General features: G+C 36.3%; 1 protein-coding gene across 1 annotated transcript in view; it reads left to right on the top strand.

The window, feature by feature from the left end:
• The first annotated feature begins 149 nt into the window (after positions 1-149).
• The window catches only part of LOC306865382 (glycerophosphodiester phosphodiesterase domain-containing protein 5-like), a 24,436-nt gene continuing 3,741 nt past the window's right edge, over positions 150-20,844 (top strand). Inside the window, exons 1-12 of the mRNA XM_079409946.1 lie at positions 150-930; positions 10,110-10,274; positions 15,732-15,835; positions 16,891-16,984; positions 17,272-17,331; positions 17,418-17,516; positions 17,593-17,686; positions 18,188-18,333; positions 18,573-18,655; positions 19,020-19,170; positions 19,254-19,475; positions 20,392-20,549. Of these exons, the coding sequence (XP_079266072.1) occupies positions 10,158-10,274; positions 15,732-15,835; positions 16,891-16,984; positions 17,272-17,331; positions 17,418-17,516; positions 17,593-17,686; positions 18,188-18,333; positions 18,573-18,655; positions 19,020-19,170; positions 19,254-19,475; positions 20,392-20,549 (1,328 nt within the window). The 5' untranslated portion in view covers positions 150-930; positions 10,110-10,157. The remainder of the gene's footprint in view (positions 931-10,109; positions 10,275-15,731; positions 15,836-16,890; positions 16,985-17,271; positions 17,332-17,417; positions 17,517-17,592; positions 17,687-18,187; positions 18,334-18,572; positions 18,656-19,019; positions 19,171-19,253; positions 19,476-20,391; positions 20,550-20,844) is intronic.

Genomic DNA, 20,844 nt, shown 5'->3' with positions numbered 1-20,844 from the left:
AGTAGGTTGTTAAAGATTAGGATGTGATGCAAGCTTGGGTCGGGCCAGAGGTTAATCTCTCACCAGCATCCTGGAATCTGCTCTAGCTCTCTGCCTGCGGTCTGGATAAGCAACCATTATATCTAGTTTTTAGAAGTTTGCCAATTATTATCATTCAAACCAGTAAGCAACAGAAAAGCAACCGTAATCGTTTGTAAACTAAAAGTAGACTTAAACCGATATTTTAAAGTGAACAAATCTTCCTGGAAAAGCTAGGCCTGTGTTCCAATTTGCACGCTATCCATCCTAATTTCTATGTGATATTAGCCATTTTCAATACTATTTAGGGCAGATAGTATGCGCATAATTTGGGTCGCAGGGTAGGACCACAAATGAATCACTTTACTGAACAAATTCAATTTAATTAATTCAATTCAATTAATTTGAACTTCATTTTAAACTAGTACTTAATCGAAATTTAAACTTATATCACGTTTATGAAGTTAAATGCAGGTTACACTAATCACTGTGGGTCGTTAATTACTGGGAGCGCGCTGATGACGCTTGATCAAGAGGAGGAGGAGGAAGAGGAGAAGGAGGCGCGCAGCTCCTCCCACGGAGATTTCGGATCAGATGGATTTATTCACTGAATGTCTTCGGTGAATCGTAATCCTCCAAACATAAGGTGGAAACACGTTACATTGAAATAATTCATATAAACCCTCTCGTTGGTGAGCGTGCCAGGCAGACTGAATTTGAAACACCGCGCGCTGACGAAACTTAGTTTGTAGTGCAAATCTAATAATATCGTATACCTTGATAAATCGAGAGTGCTGAATGTCTGTTTAACATCTAAAGAAAGTAAAAGGCAAACTACAACGCAAGTTTAAAAGGAGAATACTGGAGGAAAAGATCTCGCGTACCTGCGCTGATCACCTTGCCGACGAGAAGGTGAGTCTGGATGAGAAGCCTGTACTTAAGCATGTTTACATCACATGCATGTGTGGTACGTTTAGAGTTAGTCATTTGCATTCATGTATTATGTTTTTATTGCAGCATATATGCACTAAGTAAACGAAGCCACGTTTAGTTTATCTAAAACTTTTTGTTTAATCTTCATAGAACTAGGTTCCCTTGCAAAAGTACTATGACTGTACAATATTAGATGGCAGTACCATGCCACTTTCATGAGTTTGAATTATATATTCATACACATCGCTGTACATAACTGTTATACCAATTACTCTTCTCTATAAGTTATAAATACTCAATATATATGATCTGTTTACAGTAGGCTATAGGCTATAGCAGAGATGGGGGTAAGTTGACAGCTTTTCTCTAAAGTGGGGCATGTTTTCACTCTATGGGGTTGTCACAATGGAATATGCCTATTCTAAATCTGTCAGCAAAATTTAAGAAGTAAAACATTTATTAAACACATTAGTACATTTCTAATTTGTTAATATATTTTATGTTTTAATATTAGTCTACTATGCAGGGAATTGGAAGAAAATAAAATGGCTAAATTAATAAACAAATAAAAAAAACATTTCTGATTTCTAAATACGTGACATATTGCCCCAAGTGCCTAGACCTGCATTTATGAACAATACTTGTCCTTCCCTGGTCTTGACTATACAGTGTTAACTCTTGTTTGAATGTATGTAGTTTTACGATGTAAACATTTTTTCCCAGCAAAAAACTATATTAATATTGATATTTTAGGTGGGAAAAATTGACCAAAATTATTATAATTAAGCAATTTGAATTGGCTGTTTTACAATATCATTCAAAAAAAATCACTGCTAAAGAAAACAGTCTTTTATGACTTTAGATTTTGACAGATTTTAACATATAGTCCTAGTGACAACCAGCCCAGGTCTCCACCATCAGCATCTGTATCTTCACATATAGGCATTCCTTTGAGTTAAAGAGAGATGGATTTAGGGCTTAAATTTTGGGTCTCATACACCTCATATTCTTAGTGGCTTATGGGTTGACAGTTATTTACGGTGCTGCCAGAATCTCATGAGAGCAGAGCATTTCTCTTAAGCTTCAAAAGTTTTGGGCTGAATGTTGTGGGAAGTGGTGCAGACCGCTCCTCAGGAAACGTCTGAGAGAGAAAAGACTAACAGCAGGGCAAAATGGAAGTGTTTTGCAAAAGACGGGAACTAGCAGACGGAGAGTGTTGGATGTTGATGTCTTTCATCTTCTCTAGACCAAAGTTCTGCTTGTAGACTTGTTCATAACAAGCCATTTCAGGTCTCCTGAGAGATTCTGAGAGAATTCACCTTTATTCTGGTGTCAGCAGTAATGCTGAGGCACAAACATGGTCTGCGTATCGTATTTCGCTCGTGCTATGACATCTACGTCAGGTACCATCATTGTGAGCTCTCCACAACAAGCAGTGTTTAACATCTAAACTATGAGATTGTTGTTTCTCAGGGCCTGTGAGAATGTGCAAAAAAAAAGCAGTATACGAAGAGAGATAAACGAGGTTGTCTTTGCTCGCATTATCTCAGAAAAATCCACAGAGGGCCCACCAGAGGAGTGGGAACACAAAGGGCTTGTTTCATCCCTGGGAAAGTAAACCTTCCTCTCTGTGGTGGATCCATCAAACCTATTGGATGATTTCCCACAGAAACTTCCCAAAGTCGTTTTGCTCATTCCTCAATATGTCACATCTGTTCTGCACTGCCTAATCAGAAGCTGTACAATGACTAAATGTCTCTCTATTTTCAGACTTTTGAATCATGCATGAGTCCTTGAATAGAAACAGCGTTCATTTTTTTTTTTTTTTTGTTAATGTCATTCTGGAGTTAATGAGAGTTTCTGGACCCGAAATCTGAGTAAGGAACGTTGAAGAAATGAACTGTTTGTGATGGGATGTGAAAATACAGTATGTTTTCCAAAGCTATGTTTTCATATTGTTGTCATTTTAGCATCATTAGCTCACCTTTATTATGTTTTTTTCAATCATGCATATGACTTCTGGCAAAAGCAAAGGAGATATTTTGCAGAATGTTCCTGTTGCTCTTTTAATTTTTTTTTTTTTTTTTTTATGATTTGCTATGTAGTCATCATTTATCTTTTTTTTTTTTTGCTCAAATATTTTAAATTATTTTTATATTAAGAGATTATATATTTTTATATTTCGAAACATTATAAATATTATTATATATTTTTAAATTATTTTCTACAGTGTACAATGGTTTGTCATGTTTCTGCCGTATAAATCCAGTCAATCCTTGTGTTCTGAAGTGATCACTAGTAGAGATCACTTGTTTTCCCGTTAGACGCTGACCCCCTGTTCCCCAACTCATTTGGCAAGGCTTCTGAACTGGACACTAGCCATTAGTTCTCTGTAAAATCCCATCAGGAACGAACAATGAGTATGTTTGTGCACATGCTGCTCTGAATTGTCTGAAAGTAGTGTTATTTCAAGTTTGGATGTTTCAGTCAGATGTTAGGCATCCAAATTGCTAAATAGAAAGTGTTGCAGTTTTGTGCACTATTGTTCAAAAGTTGGGGTCTGTAATAGTTTTAAATTGTTTTGAAGAAAGTCTCTTATGCTCACCAAGGCTGAATTTATTTGATCAAAAATACAGTAAAAAGAGTGAAATATTATTACAATTTAAAATAAATGTTTTCTAATTTAATATATTTTAAGATGAAATTTATTTCTGTGATGCAAAGCTTCAATATTCAGTGTCACCTGATCCTTCAGAAATCCATCTAATATCCTCTGTTGCTGCTCAAGGAACGTTTATTTTTGTCCAAACTGTGAAACATTGTTTTCATGATTCATTGATTAATAGAAATTTTAAATTACAGCATTTATTTGAAATAGAAATGTCTTTACTGACACACTTGAAATGAATGCAATCATTAATTTCATTTAAAAAAAAAGTTAATCTTGACCCCAAAATTTTGAATGGTGGTGTAGATGATGATGAATAATTTCTTGTGATATCGTTTGCAGTCTTGGGTGTGAAGTGCAACAGTAGGCTTTCAGAACTACAAATCCAATTTTAATGATAATGTCAAAACCTTTCAAGACAAACCTTCCATCATGAGCACAGAAACTGGTAAATAAGTGTATTGGTCTCTTAGACGTGGCAGCTTGATTTCAAGTTGTTTAATATTCCCCTTGGGAAAAACTACATTATTCATAATCTTGAGAAGTGATTCCTTTTGGGTCCGCTAATTAGAGAAATCGCTGTTACCATGGAAATAAGAACTGCGCCAAAAGAGCTCCGCAGCTTCCTCCCACTTGCATGAAGCAATGCAAATGACATAAGCAAGTCAGTCTCTGTATACTCTCAAACAACTTGCATTAAACAACAACATATTTGAATATTTAGTAATAAATTTTAAAACTGAAAAATGTTTAATTGATGCATTTTTACAGTACATTTCAAATGTTATATTTTATACACTTACAAAATAATGTATTTTCTACTTTAGTCAGTGACCATAAGTCAGTACTTTTATATTTTCTTTTTTACATAATCATGAATTTTGCAATGCTTCTAGCGCTGTTCATAGTTCAGATTTCAAATCAAAGTTTGTAATTGTATGGTTAATCTCTGAGCAAGTTGGTTTGATTCTGGGCTTATAAATCTGATTTAAAGATGCACGTAGAAAATGAACGGGGGATCAAAAACTCTTCTAGACCCAAGGCTGCTGAAAAAGTCCATTGCGTTTGGCCCTCTGAGCACTTGAGGAGATAGTCTGGAGTGAGACAGGAAATTAAGCAGACAATATGTAGCTTCCGGTTTCTGGCAATCGTACCTGTTGGGAAAGTCCAGCAGCCGTGGAAGAGCAAGAAGGTCTGCAGTTACAGCTGGCAGGAATAAGGCTCTAAGCAGCAGACTCAATTTACTCTCCTGATGTCAGAGAGTTCAGGCTTTTGTAAGTCTTTAAAGCTCAGTGTCATGGAAACAAGCTGGAGCATGAAGCCCCACACACACACACACACTATACACTACCACTTTTCTGCCCAATTGTCTGTCTGCCACTGTGAACATTGAGAGATAGTTTACACAGATTTATGAATAATGTGTATTAATATTGAGGTGCTCATGTCATGTAGCTGCTTCTCAGAGTGTCGTAGGAAGACATAATAGCATCGAAGGTAAGTTTGAGTATGTAATTTAGTAATAAAAAATCACGTACACTTTTACATTTCTTCTAAAGTTTTTAGAATTTTTGAATTCATATGATCAGAAACAAAAAAACTATTATAGAAAACAATTATTGTATAAACAGTAACATAGAAAACAATAATATTATTACTACTTAAAATAATTGTTTTCTATGTTAACACATTTTAAAGTGTTATCTATTCCTGTGATACTAAGCTGAATTTTCAGCATCATTACTCCAGTCTTCAGTGTCACATGATCCTTCAGAAATCATTGTAATGTTCTGATTTGCTCAAGAAACATTTATCATTATTATTGTTATGCTTCATATTTTTGTAGAAACCATGATACAGCTGATGAATAGAAAGTTCAAAAGAAGAGTGTATATTTAAAATAGAAATATTTTGTAACATTAGAAATGTCTTTATTGCCACTTTTGTTAAATAAGTTATAATCTCATAATAAATAAATCTTACAGACCCTAAACTCGAACAGTAGTATGTGTCCTGTATTTACACTGAACTCCCCAGGTGTAAAGCTTCCTCTCAATACCCCATTGCAGCTGGGAATGAACTTTAGCACAGTTACTTTGCAGCTGGGAATAACACTGTAGACCACTGGTCTCAAACTCAATTCCTGGAGGGCCACAGCTCTGCACAGTTTAGCTCCAACCCTAATCAAACACACCTGATCCAGCTAATCAAGCTCTTCAGGGTCAGTAGAAACTTCCAAGCAGGCGTGATTTGGAGCTAAACTGTGCAGAGCTGTGGCGCTCCAGGAATTGAGTTTGAGACCAATGCTGTAGACCAGGGGTGCCCAATCCTGCTCCTGGCGATTGACTGTCCTGCAAAGTTTAGCTCCAACTCTAATCAAACACACCTGAAGCAACTAATTAAGGTCTTCAGGATCGCGCGAAAATTAAAGGCAGGTGTGTTTGATTAGAGTTGGAGCTAAACTTTGCAGGACAGTCGATTGCCAGGAACAGGGTTGGGCACCCGTGCTGTAGACCATACGAATTTATGTGAAGTTTATGCAGATAAACTTAAAAAAATTATGACAAATGTCATTGTACAATGTAAGCACAGTGGGATCTGTTTGTTGTTGGTGCCCCAACAAAATATCTCAAAATATCTCCTTTTGTGTTCAACAGAGTTTTACAGGTTTGGAAGAACATGAAGGTGAGTAAATGATGACAGAATTGTCATTTTTGTCTGAACTGTCACTTCACTAATAGGGCAATGGATGTGATGTATGGCATCAGGTCTGTGTGTGTGGGTGTGCTCTGTCCCAGACAAACGGTCACACCACAGTGTTAACTCACTCAGACAGGGCCGTTTTCAACAGGAAGACATGCCTAAAGGAGATAATGACTTCTTTTGTTTGAAGCAATATTGTCTTTTTGTAGGTGTTCACAGGATGCATGTGAATTATTTAATCTGTGCGTTGCAGACCTGTGAACATTGTCTAAGTGCTGTACGCAAAACCCAACAAAATACACTATCTAATCACCAGTACTAAAGGGGTTAGACCAGTCTTGATCACGCAGCAGGAAGTGTGGAAAAGAGAAACCCAGATGCTTTCATATTCTCACGCATTCATTTTAGCATTTTCATACCGATTTGGAACACATCCATCGTGACTTGAAGAACTGCGGTTATAGGATGGCTTGCGAGGGATCATATGTTAATGTCTGTTCTGAATGAGTCAAAGGAATACAATTATTGTGGAATATGAAGCAGGAGTTTTGAGGAAATTACTAATGAAGACTCGTAGTAGCTTGTTTGTGTATGAGAGTTGGGTTTTTGATGCTAATGATATGCTAATCTGTCTGAGCGGGTGCTTTTGGTGGACAAAGATCAAATCTGTGCTGGCTGTGTCTTGATAGCCCTCTTTAATTACTGTCATTGAAATCTGTTGTTTTTTCATTGGAGCATCTGGTGTGGTGATGCTGGGTCAGTGGCTGACTTATGGGTTTGTTTATTATACATTTGAGGGAAATCGGTTATCATTCCAAAAGGATTTCGGATTAAAAATGCAAAGCAATTAATTAGAATTGTTTGAAAATATTTTTTTTATTTTAAATTACACACATTTAAACTTATACGTTCACTCTTAATGTATGCCTAATAGCCAAAAATGGCTTTGTTAATGTTTTTTCTCGTCACATTTTGTTGTTAGTTACATGAATCATGTAAATGTCAGTCTATGGTTTTGAATTAAAAGCGTGACATTTGACTGAAATTTTCATGACTGGATATTATTGTCAGTCTTTCAGCATTTCTATTGTAAAACAGTTGTCAGGTATTATTTGGCTACTTGCATCTTCCTTTGCGATCTTTTTCTGCTAAAACCGAAGTGTCCTACTGTACGTGAATCCATGTAAACAGTATCAACCAAAATTGTTTGATTTGATTGGCCATCTCAGTCATTTTGACAGTCACGAGCACTTTTAGATCACTGGACATGTTTAGAAGTTAAGTCATGTATGTAGTTAAAGAAACTTCAAACTTGTCTCCAAATTGTTCCTCAAGCAGCAAAGGTTTGTGATTGACAGTCTGCTGAACAGAATTTAGGGAATATGGTGACTGCAGACTGACACGGAGGGCCACTTTGCCTCTGTCGGGGCGCATCTGAATATCTGATTCTGTAAAATCTAGAATTCTGTGTGTCTCACAGCTCACAATCAAAGAGCTGCTGTCACACAGAGTCCTGTAGGACCTGCTCTCAACCTCAGATGGGCCGTTCGCTGACCATCCACTGACTGTCAGATGCAAATTACACACAAAACTGGCAAGAACAGTCAGTGATCCAGTTAAATCTTATCTGATTGGCCGGGTTGGTGGCATAACTGCATATTCTTTATTTTGAAGTTATATGTAGGTTCAAAATAATCAGTACTTACTACTTTTGGATGAACAGAAAAATAAAGTCTCCATACAACTCTGGTAATTTTTCCAGTAAGAATGCACCATTATTTAAACGTTGCTTGATACCAGTAAGCTTATAATTATTTTTATTTAATGATCAATAACTGATAAATGGTGGACAAATGTTAATGTCAAGTTCTGTCATGAAATTCTAGATGGCGCAGGCTGATTGGTCGTCAATGCAAACTGATGATATTCACAGCATTAAAGGGGTCATGTGATGCAATTCCATGTTTTCCTTTGTCTTTGGAGTATTACAAGCTGTTTGTGCATGTATAAGATCTGTAAATTGCAAAGATTAAAGTCTCAAACCCAAAGTGATATTCTTTATAAAATTTAAGACTCTGCCACGGCTTCCTAAAACCGCTCATTCAAACACGCCCCCACACGTCTACGTCACGGTGTGGGAAGATTTGCATAACACTGCCAAAACTTATACGCAATGAAAGAAGGCGTGACTTTCATTCTCGATGTAGTATTGTTGTTGCCATGGAGATGCTGTGTTTCGTTGTGAAGGTGAAAGAGCTTTGTTTGGTGTTCCAAATGAGTACACAATTAGAAATCCGTTATATTTGCAACACTGTTCCAGAACAGTACAATGCAAATATTCAAGTGTGTGCAGCACATTTTACGGAGGACCGTTTCCTGAACCTGGGAGAGTAGCCTACAATGCTGTCTCAAGGACAGTCTGGTACTTCTGACTGACAGCCTCTAAGTACCTTTCGATATTTCAAGAATTTGCTACTGCCTATTCAAACGCAAGTTTTGAGCAGGGTAGAGTAGTGCTTGTTTCCGTTTCTATGATCACAAATGCAGTCATGGTGTTATGCTTACACGGCGCCGAGCAACGCGTAAAAAGACAGTATGAGTATTTAATTATGTCCTCACTGAATGCAACAAATGCCTTGATTATAGTGGGTTTTATTGTTTTAGTCTCATCTCGCCAGGACACGGCATCACAACATAGTAAGGGGCGTAGCATTTCTGTCACACGCTTAAGGCATTTGGCCAATCACAACGCAACAGATAGTTAGCTAATCAGAGCACACCTCGTTTTTCAGAAAGATGAGCTTTGTAAAAATTGACACGTTTCAGAAAGGCGGGGCAGAGAGGAGGAACAATGTACAGTATGTGGAAAATGTTTTTTTTACCACAAACACATTGCATTACACCAAATACACAATGTTCTTTTTAGCAACGTCATATGACCCCTATAAACTACTTGGCACAAGCTGATTGGTTCATAAGCTAATAAGCTTGCTGCTTTCCACTTATATGGCTCGTTAGCATTCAGAGTTCCTTTTGAAACCCTCCACCTTACCCAGCTCCACCTGTATAGATCTGCTATGGGTTATTATATATGCTATTTGTGCAGCAGCAGTACTGTATGTCTTAAATTCTCACAGCACTGTATTGGCAGTAGCAATTTCCTGTACTTGCTTTGCTGTACACCTACAGCAATAACCAACAACAGCAGTGTAGCAGATCTATTCCACCAAGACCAAATACATTAACATTGTCATATCCATCACCATGCTAAAATCTTCCGATATTGTCCTGATGAACTTTTCTTTTTTTTTTGTTAACTTTTAAGTGAGCCTTAGATTATGGCAAAGGTAATCTAAATATAAAAATTGGCGAAATATCACATGCGCACAATTGTTTGTATTTAATCTTCATTTAATTGTCTTGTTAAATGCTGTCAGTGGTGTTGCCATTGTTTTCAGCTGTTGTTTGATGTCATTTCCTGTATTACCCATGATGGTGTGATTATGAAAAGACTTTGCTTTGTATTTCACTTGGTGTGGTTGTCACATTACTGTCGACCTCAAGATTCCTGCAATTATTACATGACACATTGTTTATTCTCCGGCACTGTAGGATTTTCTCTGGTATGTTTTCTTAAGACAAGTTTCCCAGACTCCAAGCTAAACGGCTAAATCCTCTGCTCGGTTTTTCAGTGCAATATCAACACAGACAGTATAATTTTTAGTTGAAGACGGAGTGTTTAGTTATGGATAATGTTGTTTCTCACAGATGTGTCTCACTTCTGCAGGTCTGCAGTGTGTGAGTGGGATGTCTGCAGATCAGCTGTGGCCTGACTATGGTGAAACACCAACCGTTACAGGTGTATGAGAGACAGCTGTGTTTGTCCTGCCTGACCGGGATCTACGGCTGCCGCTGGAAACGGTACCAACGCTCCCATGACGACAGCTCCAAGGTAACCACAGCATCATCCTTTGCAGGGAAAGACATTGTATTCTAACCACATGAAGACTCAATGAAGATAATGGAGGCAAAATTGACCTCTTGATAAGCTCCGCCTTATAAATGTTACAGACCAATCATTTGTGGTCATTTACACTAATGTAATCACTTGTAATCGTTATTTTTAGCAGTTTATAAGTACATATTACTAAATACCTCATTCATTTTGATGGGAAGTTGTGTACTGCTCGAATAAGTGGCCAACTATAACTGAGGAGGCTGAGCTTAGAAAAGTTTTTTTTTTTTTTTTTTTTTTTTTTTTTTTTTTTTTTGTAACCTATGATTCCCTCACCTGTGGATCATAGTTATGGATCTGCATTGATGATACCGATGCCTTTCTCTGGTCATTTCTGTCAGCGTCTGGCCATGAATATTTTGTTCGGTATTCATTTGAGGCAGACAGCAGAACCGAAGGACAACATGGCTGTCTGTAATGAAGCAAAAAGCCTTTTCTCCTCTGCTGTCTGAATGTCTCTCTATCAGACCGAGAGAAACTCAAGCCAGAGTTTCAGATTCCCTGGAGGACGTGTTGTAGGTCAATTCCAATCTGTATACAACACAGCAAGAGGCTTAGTCAGGTCTCTCTGCCTCTCTTTGGCTTGTCCGTTCAATGTCTGGTGACACCAAACTGGATACTGACATTATTTAGTAAAGTTATTCAAGCAGAAATGCCCGTTATTTTAACCAAGGATCCATTCCAGCCTAGCGATCAAATGTTCTGGCCTGAACTGAACTGCAGTCAGATTGAAAATCAACCCTTATCTAATCTTTACCTAAAGTCCTGTAATATTCATAGGGTATCAAGCTTAAATGTAGCGTTATCTTAAGTTTAGAATAGCGCTGATATAAATGGAACAATAGCTGATTTATTGATAAAAATCGAGTTTGGTTTCACTCAAGGGTTGCAAATAAGTGTAGTGTAAGTGTAAAATTATGTAATTAAATTATACAGAATGTAATACAATTAAATGTAATATTTATTATATTTTATGTTTGTGTATTATAGCAAACAAATTGTGCATACAATTTTAATTGCTTTTTTAGTTTTTTATATTATATATTTTGTCATATATATATATAGCACAGTGTATATATATAGCACAGTGTATATGTATGTATGTGTGTATATATTATTTGATGAGAAAATAATCTATTACAAACATAAATAACAAATATTACTTAATATGGCATCAAAAGTATAAAAGTCACTGCTTTTATAAAGTTACAGCGGAGGCTTGCCTCCCTTCGGTCCATAGAATTAAAACGGAGACCCTAAAGCGTGCGGTGACTCTTCTGGAGGCACATTGAAACGAATGGGGGAAAGTCACGTGAGAGGAGGCAATGCCACCATTGTGCTATAATTGGATAAGATCGATTATGATTGGATGTGATTGGTTCCTGCGATAAATCCCGCCTCTTGTTTTTGTGCAAGAAAAAAATTATGGCGTTATTGACTAATTATAGAGTAAACAACTCTCCTGCTTCTCACTGCTTTGTGTCATGTCAAAATAAAACTTGAAATGGTCTGAAAACGTGATGGCTGCGTCAGTTTTGAGTGAGCATTCAGTGTGATGAAATTAAGGATATATCTTCGTGTCTGTGGCAGCGCTTACATTTCTTTTATGACGATGATGACTTGAAAATAAGTTGACTATTAAAAAGAACAGCTGAACATCAGTTCACAAAGAAAAAAAATATTGGTAACCCTTTACAATAAGGTGTCATTTAAACCAACATGAACAAACAATGAACATTTATTACAATTAATATTTAGTCTTTTTAGCCCATTATTAATCTTTGTTTACATCAGTTAATACAAATACATTGTTAGTTCATCTTAGTTCACAGTGCATAAACTAATGTTAACAAACAAATGTTTTGATTTTAATCATGCATTAGTAAATGTTGAAATTCATATTAACTAAGATTAATAAATACTGTAGAAGTAGGCTATTGTTTATTCTTAGTACTAAAGTAGTTAACTAATGAAACCTTATTGTTTCCGGAATATTGTTCAAATTGATACTGCCTTTAGTTATTATTTTGGAATAAATAAATAAAAAAATGCATAACACTATGAAATGTATAATTAGTATTAAAATTAAATAAAATACAAAACTATTTTTTGCTATTTATTTACCCAGGAAAATGTGACATTAAGTGTAACAGGCACACACACATACATATAGCTATATAAAACTGCCGCCTCATTTTAGCACGCCACTTATATATATATATGCGCATACACACACACTTATGTATAATATAAAATGAATTAGATGTGTATACACACACACACATACACTTTTCAGTTTAATTTCCAAACTTGGCATACCATACATTATGCAATTTGTGCAGTGTGTTTAAACTTGACTTAATATTACTGTAGGTAATATTAGCAGGGATTTTTTTTCATTTTTTTTACAAACTCTGTCTTGACTGCTTATTTGACTGGGCTTAAGATTTTTATATATTTTTTTTTTATCTAAAAAAAAAGTCTAAATGTCTGAAATGATACACTGACTCGTTGATTTAAACATGCAATCTGAGGTAAAAGTTATACCCCCGGTTTCACAGTCAAGGCTTAAGCCTAGTCCTAGACTAAAATGTAATGCTAAGCTGTTTCAACTGAAAAAAAACTTGCACTGACTGATCTTAAAACACATCAGTGTCTTTTGTTTTGTCTCAAGATGGACACCAGTAATGCTTTTTCTAAGGCATGTTGATAAAAATTACTTAAATGTCCTAATTGAACTATGGTCTAATCCTGGTTTAGTCTAAGCCCTGTCTGTGAAACCGGGCCATAGCATGCTATTGTTTGAAATGATTTTTTTTTTCTTGCCTGCTGACGTACTATATTTTTAAACAAACAACAATTTTAAACAAACCCTTTCTTGGCTCATTATTTCACCAGGCTGCCAAAAGTTAAGAGATTTTATATGAAATTCGGTAAAAAAAGACAACTAAGTGTATTAATGTCTGAGATGACAAGTCACTCGCTGATTTAAACAAACATGAAACTTGAGGTTAAAAATGTAGCATACTGCATTGCTTGAAATGTTTTATTTATATTTGCTAAAGCAATTTATTTATTATTGCAGACCATATACTTTTTACGGTGTAGTCAACAGTATTGTAGTATTCTGATCTGTTTATTCTTTGTCATGTTCTATCCAGTTTGAAGCTTGTGGTGATTCAGTTTGTGGGTTTTGTTGCCATAAATGCTCCTTCAGGAGTGAACACACACACACTAGTTCATCTTTCCATTTTAACAGGCTCTCTGAAGTAACACCTCGGCACTGAGAGCGAACTCTTCAGAAGCTCTGCCATTGGCTGGCTTACTTTGTGTCATCACTGCTAGCCCCGCCCACTCTATAATTAGAGCAGGGTGACGATGTGTCCTACCCGATGTGCTCATGAGCAGGTCTGGAGGAGCTGATGGGATTGAGGGATTAGCAGCTGTCAGCTGTGCAGAATGAATGAACAGAGCAGTGAAATGTGTCCTCCGCTGTAGAATGACTCCTCCACAATCCACAAACCAATAAAACATGAGTCAGTGCATTATTCAGTTCTCTGTCAGGGTGTGTGGAATCGCTAGAAAACTATATGCAAGCTGTTATTGTTGGGAGTGGTATTTAAGGCATGTCAGATGGCTTGTTGTGGTCTTTTGAAATCTCAGGATTGGTGAAAAGCTTCATCACTTCAAATGTTGAGTTTGGAAATGATAGTCATTGGTTTTCATATTCATAACGCAATTACATATTTCTGTTTTAAGTTGTTAATCAGTGGTCCAATGTAGGGTGAATTTGAGGTCATCTGAGACATTGGGTGATGTGGAATGACTAGCTCTGTGTATATTTAATGTTTTCTTTTTTTTAGGAAATTAATAATTTTATTAGACAAGGACACATTAAATTGATCAATGATGAGAGTAAAGACTTTTGTAATAAGAAAGATTTGAACTTTCTATTCATGCTATTGTGCTTTCTAGAAAAATATTAAGCAGATGTTTTTAACATTGATAAATGTTTCTTGATAACCCAATTAGCCTATTAGAATGATTTCTGAAGGATCATGTGACACTGAAGACTATAGTAATGATGCTGAAAATTCAGCTTTACATCACAAGACTAAATACAGTTTCAAATATATTCAAATAGAAAACAGTTCTAGAACATTGTAGTAATATTTCATAATTGCCGTTTTTATTTTTTTTGTCAAATAAATGCAGTCTTGGTGAGCATTAGAGACTTCTTTCTTCAGATCCATTAAAATATCATTAACAAATCAAAACATTAGGATATTCAAGTTGGGTTGTAATGTAAGGTGATGGCGTGAGAAGTCAAAAGTGACCCTAATTCACCCTGCATTTGAACTAATCACTTCCAGAATCTCAGGACGTGGTCGTTAGATCATTAGATCTATTTCACACCTCCACAGGAACGAAAGGTCTTTTTGGGTTCTGAAAGGGTGAGTGCCAGCAGGATGCAAGCCATCTGATCTGCTAACTCCACTTAGATGTCTCTCTCACCTTGCGTTACCCAATAGATTCATGTACTGCAAAATAATCACAAATAACGTCTTTCAAAGTCATATACATCCTATTGAAGTGTTGACTTGCAGTTCGTGAAAATTAGAATCAACAATTTTCTTGGGCAAAAAAATAGCCTATTTAATAATACAAAAAAAATAAAGTGTAATTAGCCACATCCTTGCCTAAATGAAATCTGAGTGATATCTGACAGATTCAGTATGTAAACTCCAGCCATTGTTTCATGTGCTTGCTGCTTTTTCTTCTACGAACAAGCTTGTGAGCTCGTCATTTAACACGTACATCTGGAAAAAGTTTAATATTATTTACGTATATATTTTTTTTTTATTATTACCTAAACAAATGGCATTCACAGTCATTCACTTCAGCATCAGGTGAACTGAGACCAGTTTGATTATTACATCACCCTTTAACTGGTGCCAGTCTCTCACTCTCACTCTCTCAAAGATCCCACTGTGCTGAAAATGTTCCATCGCTGCTGTAGTTCGCTGTGGAACGCTGTGTGGTTTCTGTGGTGAAGGAATTTAAAGTCTTTTAAATTCTTAGTTACTTAAGCTCACATTTTATCATGCTCTTTAAGGCATCTTAAAAGCTACGTATTTGATCTCAGTGGCTTTTTAAAATCCCCTGTCACACTTGATATGAAGTGCTGATTGTAAAGCCATAGGGTTTCAGATGTGAACCTGTTGTGAAGGGAGCTATTAAAAGTCCAAATTTGGAACACAAAGTCTTGTCAGGACTGTTGGTTTGACACATCTGTCTGATTTGTAACATTCCTCATTGGGATAAGTGTCTGTTAAATGAATGTCTGTCTGGAGGACATGCATGTTTACATCACATCCTGTTTTTGTTTTTCAGTGGGAATGTTCATGGTTCTTCCTCCTCTGCTGTTCGTTTCTTCTTCTCCTCGTCTGGTCCTACTTCTGGTTGGAGGCTCGTAATGACTACAACGAGTTCAACTGGTGAGTTCAGCCTGATGTTTGGAGGAACCTGCCGTTTTAGCACAGACATCAGCTGGTCATTAACTCTGAACCCTGCTGTGTGTCCTCACCACGGAGCTGAAAGCAAGCCATGTTTGCACATTTCATTGCTAGAGCATGTTTTATGAGCTTTCTAGTTTGATTGCAAGGTTTACTCTTAGTTATATTCGCAAACATGGCTTGCTTAACAACTTTCTGAATTAATTGACAGTTTTACTAAACCGGACAAATTGGCAAGAGCGCGCAATTGCAAAAGAGCATTGATGGGTTTGGATATATCTGTGGGTGATTTACTAACAACGAGCAAATTAAAACAGACGCAATATCTCATTTACATATCGATCAACATCTCATTTACATATCGATCAATGCAAGATACAAAGCACAGTGCAAATTACTGTAATCGCAAATAAAGAATAAAGCCACAAAGCGCTGAAAAGAACCCGAGGCCAAAAAAGGTAGGGTTGCAAGAAGTTTTGATAGGCCTGGTATAGCGTGACTCCAAGTATTTCCTGAAGCAAGTTAAATGGCTTGGCAAACAATGTGTTCTTCTGGCATTCCTAATAAATTAATACGAGTGGAAAAAATCCTCTCCCTTTTACCACGCGCTCTCTCATCTCTGTGGTGCCTCCTCCTAGCAACAACAAGTGCAGCCATTTCAAGCGCAAAATAGTTTAAGACATGCTTTTTTTGAGGGGGGCGTTAAATAATTTGATGAGCGCAAATGTTAGTAAATCACGTTGCATGATTAATTTGAACATTCTCCTCTCATAAATTTTGCATCTGTAAGAGAAACTCCTACAAATGCATATTACTGTGTCCATGTCTTTTCAGCGCTAATTCGTCACTGCGCTCTTTATTAATTCCTGACAGTAAAATTTTAACATCAAAAGACTGTTTGCGCTGGTGCATGCTGTTAGTAAAACTGGCCCTAAGTTGTTGGAAAACATCATGTATGTAAAGCATGCTTTTTATTTATTTATTTTTTTTTAAATCCCTGCTGGTGTGAGCTGTGATGGGTTTTTTTCCTCTGGCAGGTTGTTATACAATTGTTCGGCCATTTGGAAGGATGGCACAGTCCCCATTCTCGCCACAACACTCACAGGAATCACTTACACTGCATTTTTAATGGTGAGCGCTCTTCACACTTGCACATGTGGCATAGAGAAAGTGAGTAGTGCCTTTAAACTTTTTATGGCCTTTTAATAGTTGCATTTACACGGTGAAGCCATGACTGACTGCTTGTTTGTTCAAAACATCACTATTGCAGCCTTAATTGCGCTCTCTCACTTTTTTTTTTTTTATTATTATTGAGGTTGTTATACGAAATACAACACAATATCTCTATAAAAGTTAATTTTTATATTTATTTGTATGCATTTTATTTATAATTTTCTATTGTATTTTGTTTTTTTCAGATTCTTGCACTTTGTCACATTGCACTGGGACAGCAGCTTAATTTGTACTGGATCCATAAGGTGAGAAGAGTTTGTAAGTCTAGGTAAAGCCTAGAACTAGACTGAGGTTCTGAATGTATATTAAAAACAAGTTTTATTTCCTACAGATTGTAGTTCTGGCCATTCTGCTCGCCATCATAACAGCAGTGGTGTCCATTGATGATTTCTGGCAGGACGAATGGGACATTGTCTTAATTTCTCTGCAGGTTGGATCAACCTCATAAGCATATTACTGTCCAATGTCTTGATCTTTCTTAAGTAATTATGTTTTTGCTGTTGTAGTTCACAGGGCCGTTTCTACACATTGGAGCTTTAGCTGCGGTCACAGCATTAGGGTGGGTCATCGCCATTCAGGTGGTGCGCTTGGAAAGATCAAGTGAGTTGAAGGTCATGTGAGGGGGAAAAGGCAGACTGGGTCAAAGCTAAGATGGCCCCTACACTTTGACAAGATGTAATTGTAAAATATAGGTGCACTACCCTTCAAAAACTTGCGCTCAGTAAATTTTTGCTTGTTTGTTTTTGAAAGAAAGTAATACTTTTATTCAGTGAGGATGTATTTGGTTTATCCACAGTGACAAATGCAGTTCTTTTGAGCGGCAAATCAGCATATTAGAATGATATCTGAAGGATCACGTGACACAGAAGAAATTCAGCATTGCATCGAAGTTACATCCTGAAATAATTAAAATGGAAAACAGTTCTTTTAAATAGTAATATTTCACAATATTAGTGTTTTTACTGTATTTATCAAATAAATGCAGCCTAGGTGTGCATAAAGAAACTTCTTTAAAAAACAAAAATCTTACTGATCCAAACCTTTTAAACAGTAGTGACAGTTTTTGATCCTTTTTTTGCATACGTTTGTGTGTTTATCTAGGGGTTCAAGTTGTAACGCTGGTGATTTATGTGAGTGTCCTTCTGGTTCTGTATCTGGTTCCCCTCTTCATCTCTTCTCCCTGCATCATGGACCGGTCCAAGCTCGGTCCTCGTCCTGCTGTCATTGGCCGTCGTGGAGCTCCAATGGTGAGTTTCATAATCCTGGTTTTTCAGGCCGGATGTTTGGCATCCAGGTTTCTCTCTGAAGTTTAGCAACAGTTGGAAAGCGCTGAAAGGATCGTGTGTCCCTGCTGTATAGAGCCACACTTACACTCTGTGTAAACATTAAGCTGATTGTACAATGAAGCTTAAACCTGTTTGTTTGACTTCCTCGAAGGAGTGTTAAGATGGTAACTCCCATTACACACTGCCTCTTTCTCTCTCAGCTCGCTCCAGAACACACCATTATGTCCTTCAGTAAAGCACTGCAACAGAAGGTCACTGCCCTGGAAGCAGATGTTACCATCAGGTATTATGATTTTATGAAACATACCTGAATGAATCAATCAATTTTTTTTTCTTTTATTTAATTTTATATTTTATTGTTTTATTTATTTTTAATTTATGGTATTTATCAGGTTTGTTTTATTTTTATCATACTTTTTTTGAATTAATAGTAATCTGCCTTTGTTTAGTTTATCATTTTAATCATACCTTTTTAGAATGAATATTAACTGGTTTCATATGTTTGGGGGTTTTTTTATTTTTATATATATATATCTCTATCACATTTATTTTTTTATCGTATCTTTTTGAATGTGAGAAAAGAATGGCAGCAGCTCTAATTGGCTCGCAGTAACCTGACTCTAATGTGACTTTTTTTTTTGCTTTAGTCTGGATGGAGTGCCCTTTTTGATGAGGGACCGCACACTACGCAGGACCACCAATGTGGACAAACTGTTCCCAGCCCGTCAGGACCACGACGCCTCGTTCTTTAACTGGACAGAGCTTCGCAGTCTCAATGCTGGACTTTGGTTCCTCAGGGTATTACATTTGATTTGATTCCTTTTCATATTTCTTTCGTCCACCTTCACAGTTACTAAAGATTGAGGTTGTTTGTCCCTCAGGATGACCCGTACTGGACAGTGCAGTACATGTCTGAAAAGGATCGCAACCGCACGGCCAATCAGACAGTGTGTAGCCTCGCGGAGCTGCTGCGTCTGGCTGCTAGAACAAACCGCTCTGTGATCTTCAGCCTGCGACGACCTCCACCTCAACACCCCCGACACCAGCTCTGGGTCAGTGATGCACTGAAGGTCATTCAGAGATCCAGCATCCTACCAGAACAGGTGAGAGTACAAAACACACACAACATACATTTACACACTTGGCAAGCCTCTGGTTTAAAAAAAAAAAAAAAGACCTATTGTCATCTAAAGACCATCTTAAATCAACATCTGAACAGTGAAAATTTGTTGAAGTGTTGTCTGTCATGCCTTATTCAGTCTATATCTGAAATATTGAGAAAAATATTCTTGATGAGCTTCCAAAAATTGAAGAAAAACCCTTCATGAGCTGCTTTATGTGCCCAACAATTCAAAAAAATTAAGAATTCATCTAAAAATATTTTAGTATATTATAAATTACATTTATAATATACTTTTTACATATTTTTATATAATTTGTTGAAATGTTGTTTAATTTCTTTATTCTGACTAAATGTAAAATATTGAGAAAAATATTCTTAAAGTTAAGACCTTTTATCAACTATTTCATGTGCCAAAATTCTAAATCTTTAAAAAAATATTTAATTAAAAAATGTGTGTATTTATTCTTAAATATATTGCTGAAATATGTCATTATTCCATCTAAATTTTCTAAATCCATCTTAAATATTGATAAATTTACTTTTAAACGGTCTTTCTAAGCTAGTTTCAGAACCAATACATTCGGAATTCATCTAAAAATATATATTTAAAAATGTATGTTTATTTTTATGACTTGAAGAAATTAGAAATATTGTCTTATTCTTCTTTTATTACATTTTAAATATTGAACTAAATATTCTTAAGTGTCTAACATTAGAAAATGCCTTTATCAGCTACTTTATGAGCCAAATAATTTCTAATAAATAAAACATTTATCAAAAAAATAAATCCTTTACCAATTTTATATAATTAGTTGAAATGTTAGTCTTTAGTATTGAGTATTCATATTCAGAAAAATATGAAAAGAGCATAATCAGCAATCATAATGTGTGTGTAGGTGATGTGGACGCCTGACTGGTACAGGAAGAAAGTGCGTGCCGCGGTTCCTCTCCTTCAGCAGACATCAGATGAGAAACTTCCTGTGGCTGAGCTGAAAGAAAGAGGGATCAGTACTCTGACCCTGCACTACAGCCAGGCTAGAGCTCAGGATATCAGGTACACACACACATCTGCTTTTCCAAACTGTATTAAAGGTGAAAAAAAGTAAAATTAAAATATTTTATCCATTTTAATAGATGTATTTAGATCATTTATGGGTCTGTAATATTTAGAGAACTCATTTGTATTGTTGTTATTACTAGGGTATATGTGTGTGTGTGTGAAGTTTAAATTTATGCATGCATTTTATCATAAATTGTTTCATTTATATGAAAATAGGCATGAGGTTTTGTTCTGCAATACTTTCACCAAGCAAGCTTCCTCTCTGTGTGTGTGTGTGTGTGTGTGTGTG

This window comes from Barbus barbus (assembly GCF_936440315.1).
Source record: "Barbus barbus genome assembly, chromosome: 47".
In the NCBI taxonomy this organism is placed as follows: Eukaryota; Metazoa; Chordata; class Actinopteri; order Cypriniformes; family Cyprinidae; genus Barbus; species Barbus barbus.
Note: the sequence above shows the minus strand (reverse complement) of the source record. Positions and strands in the feature narration are given on the sequence as shown.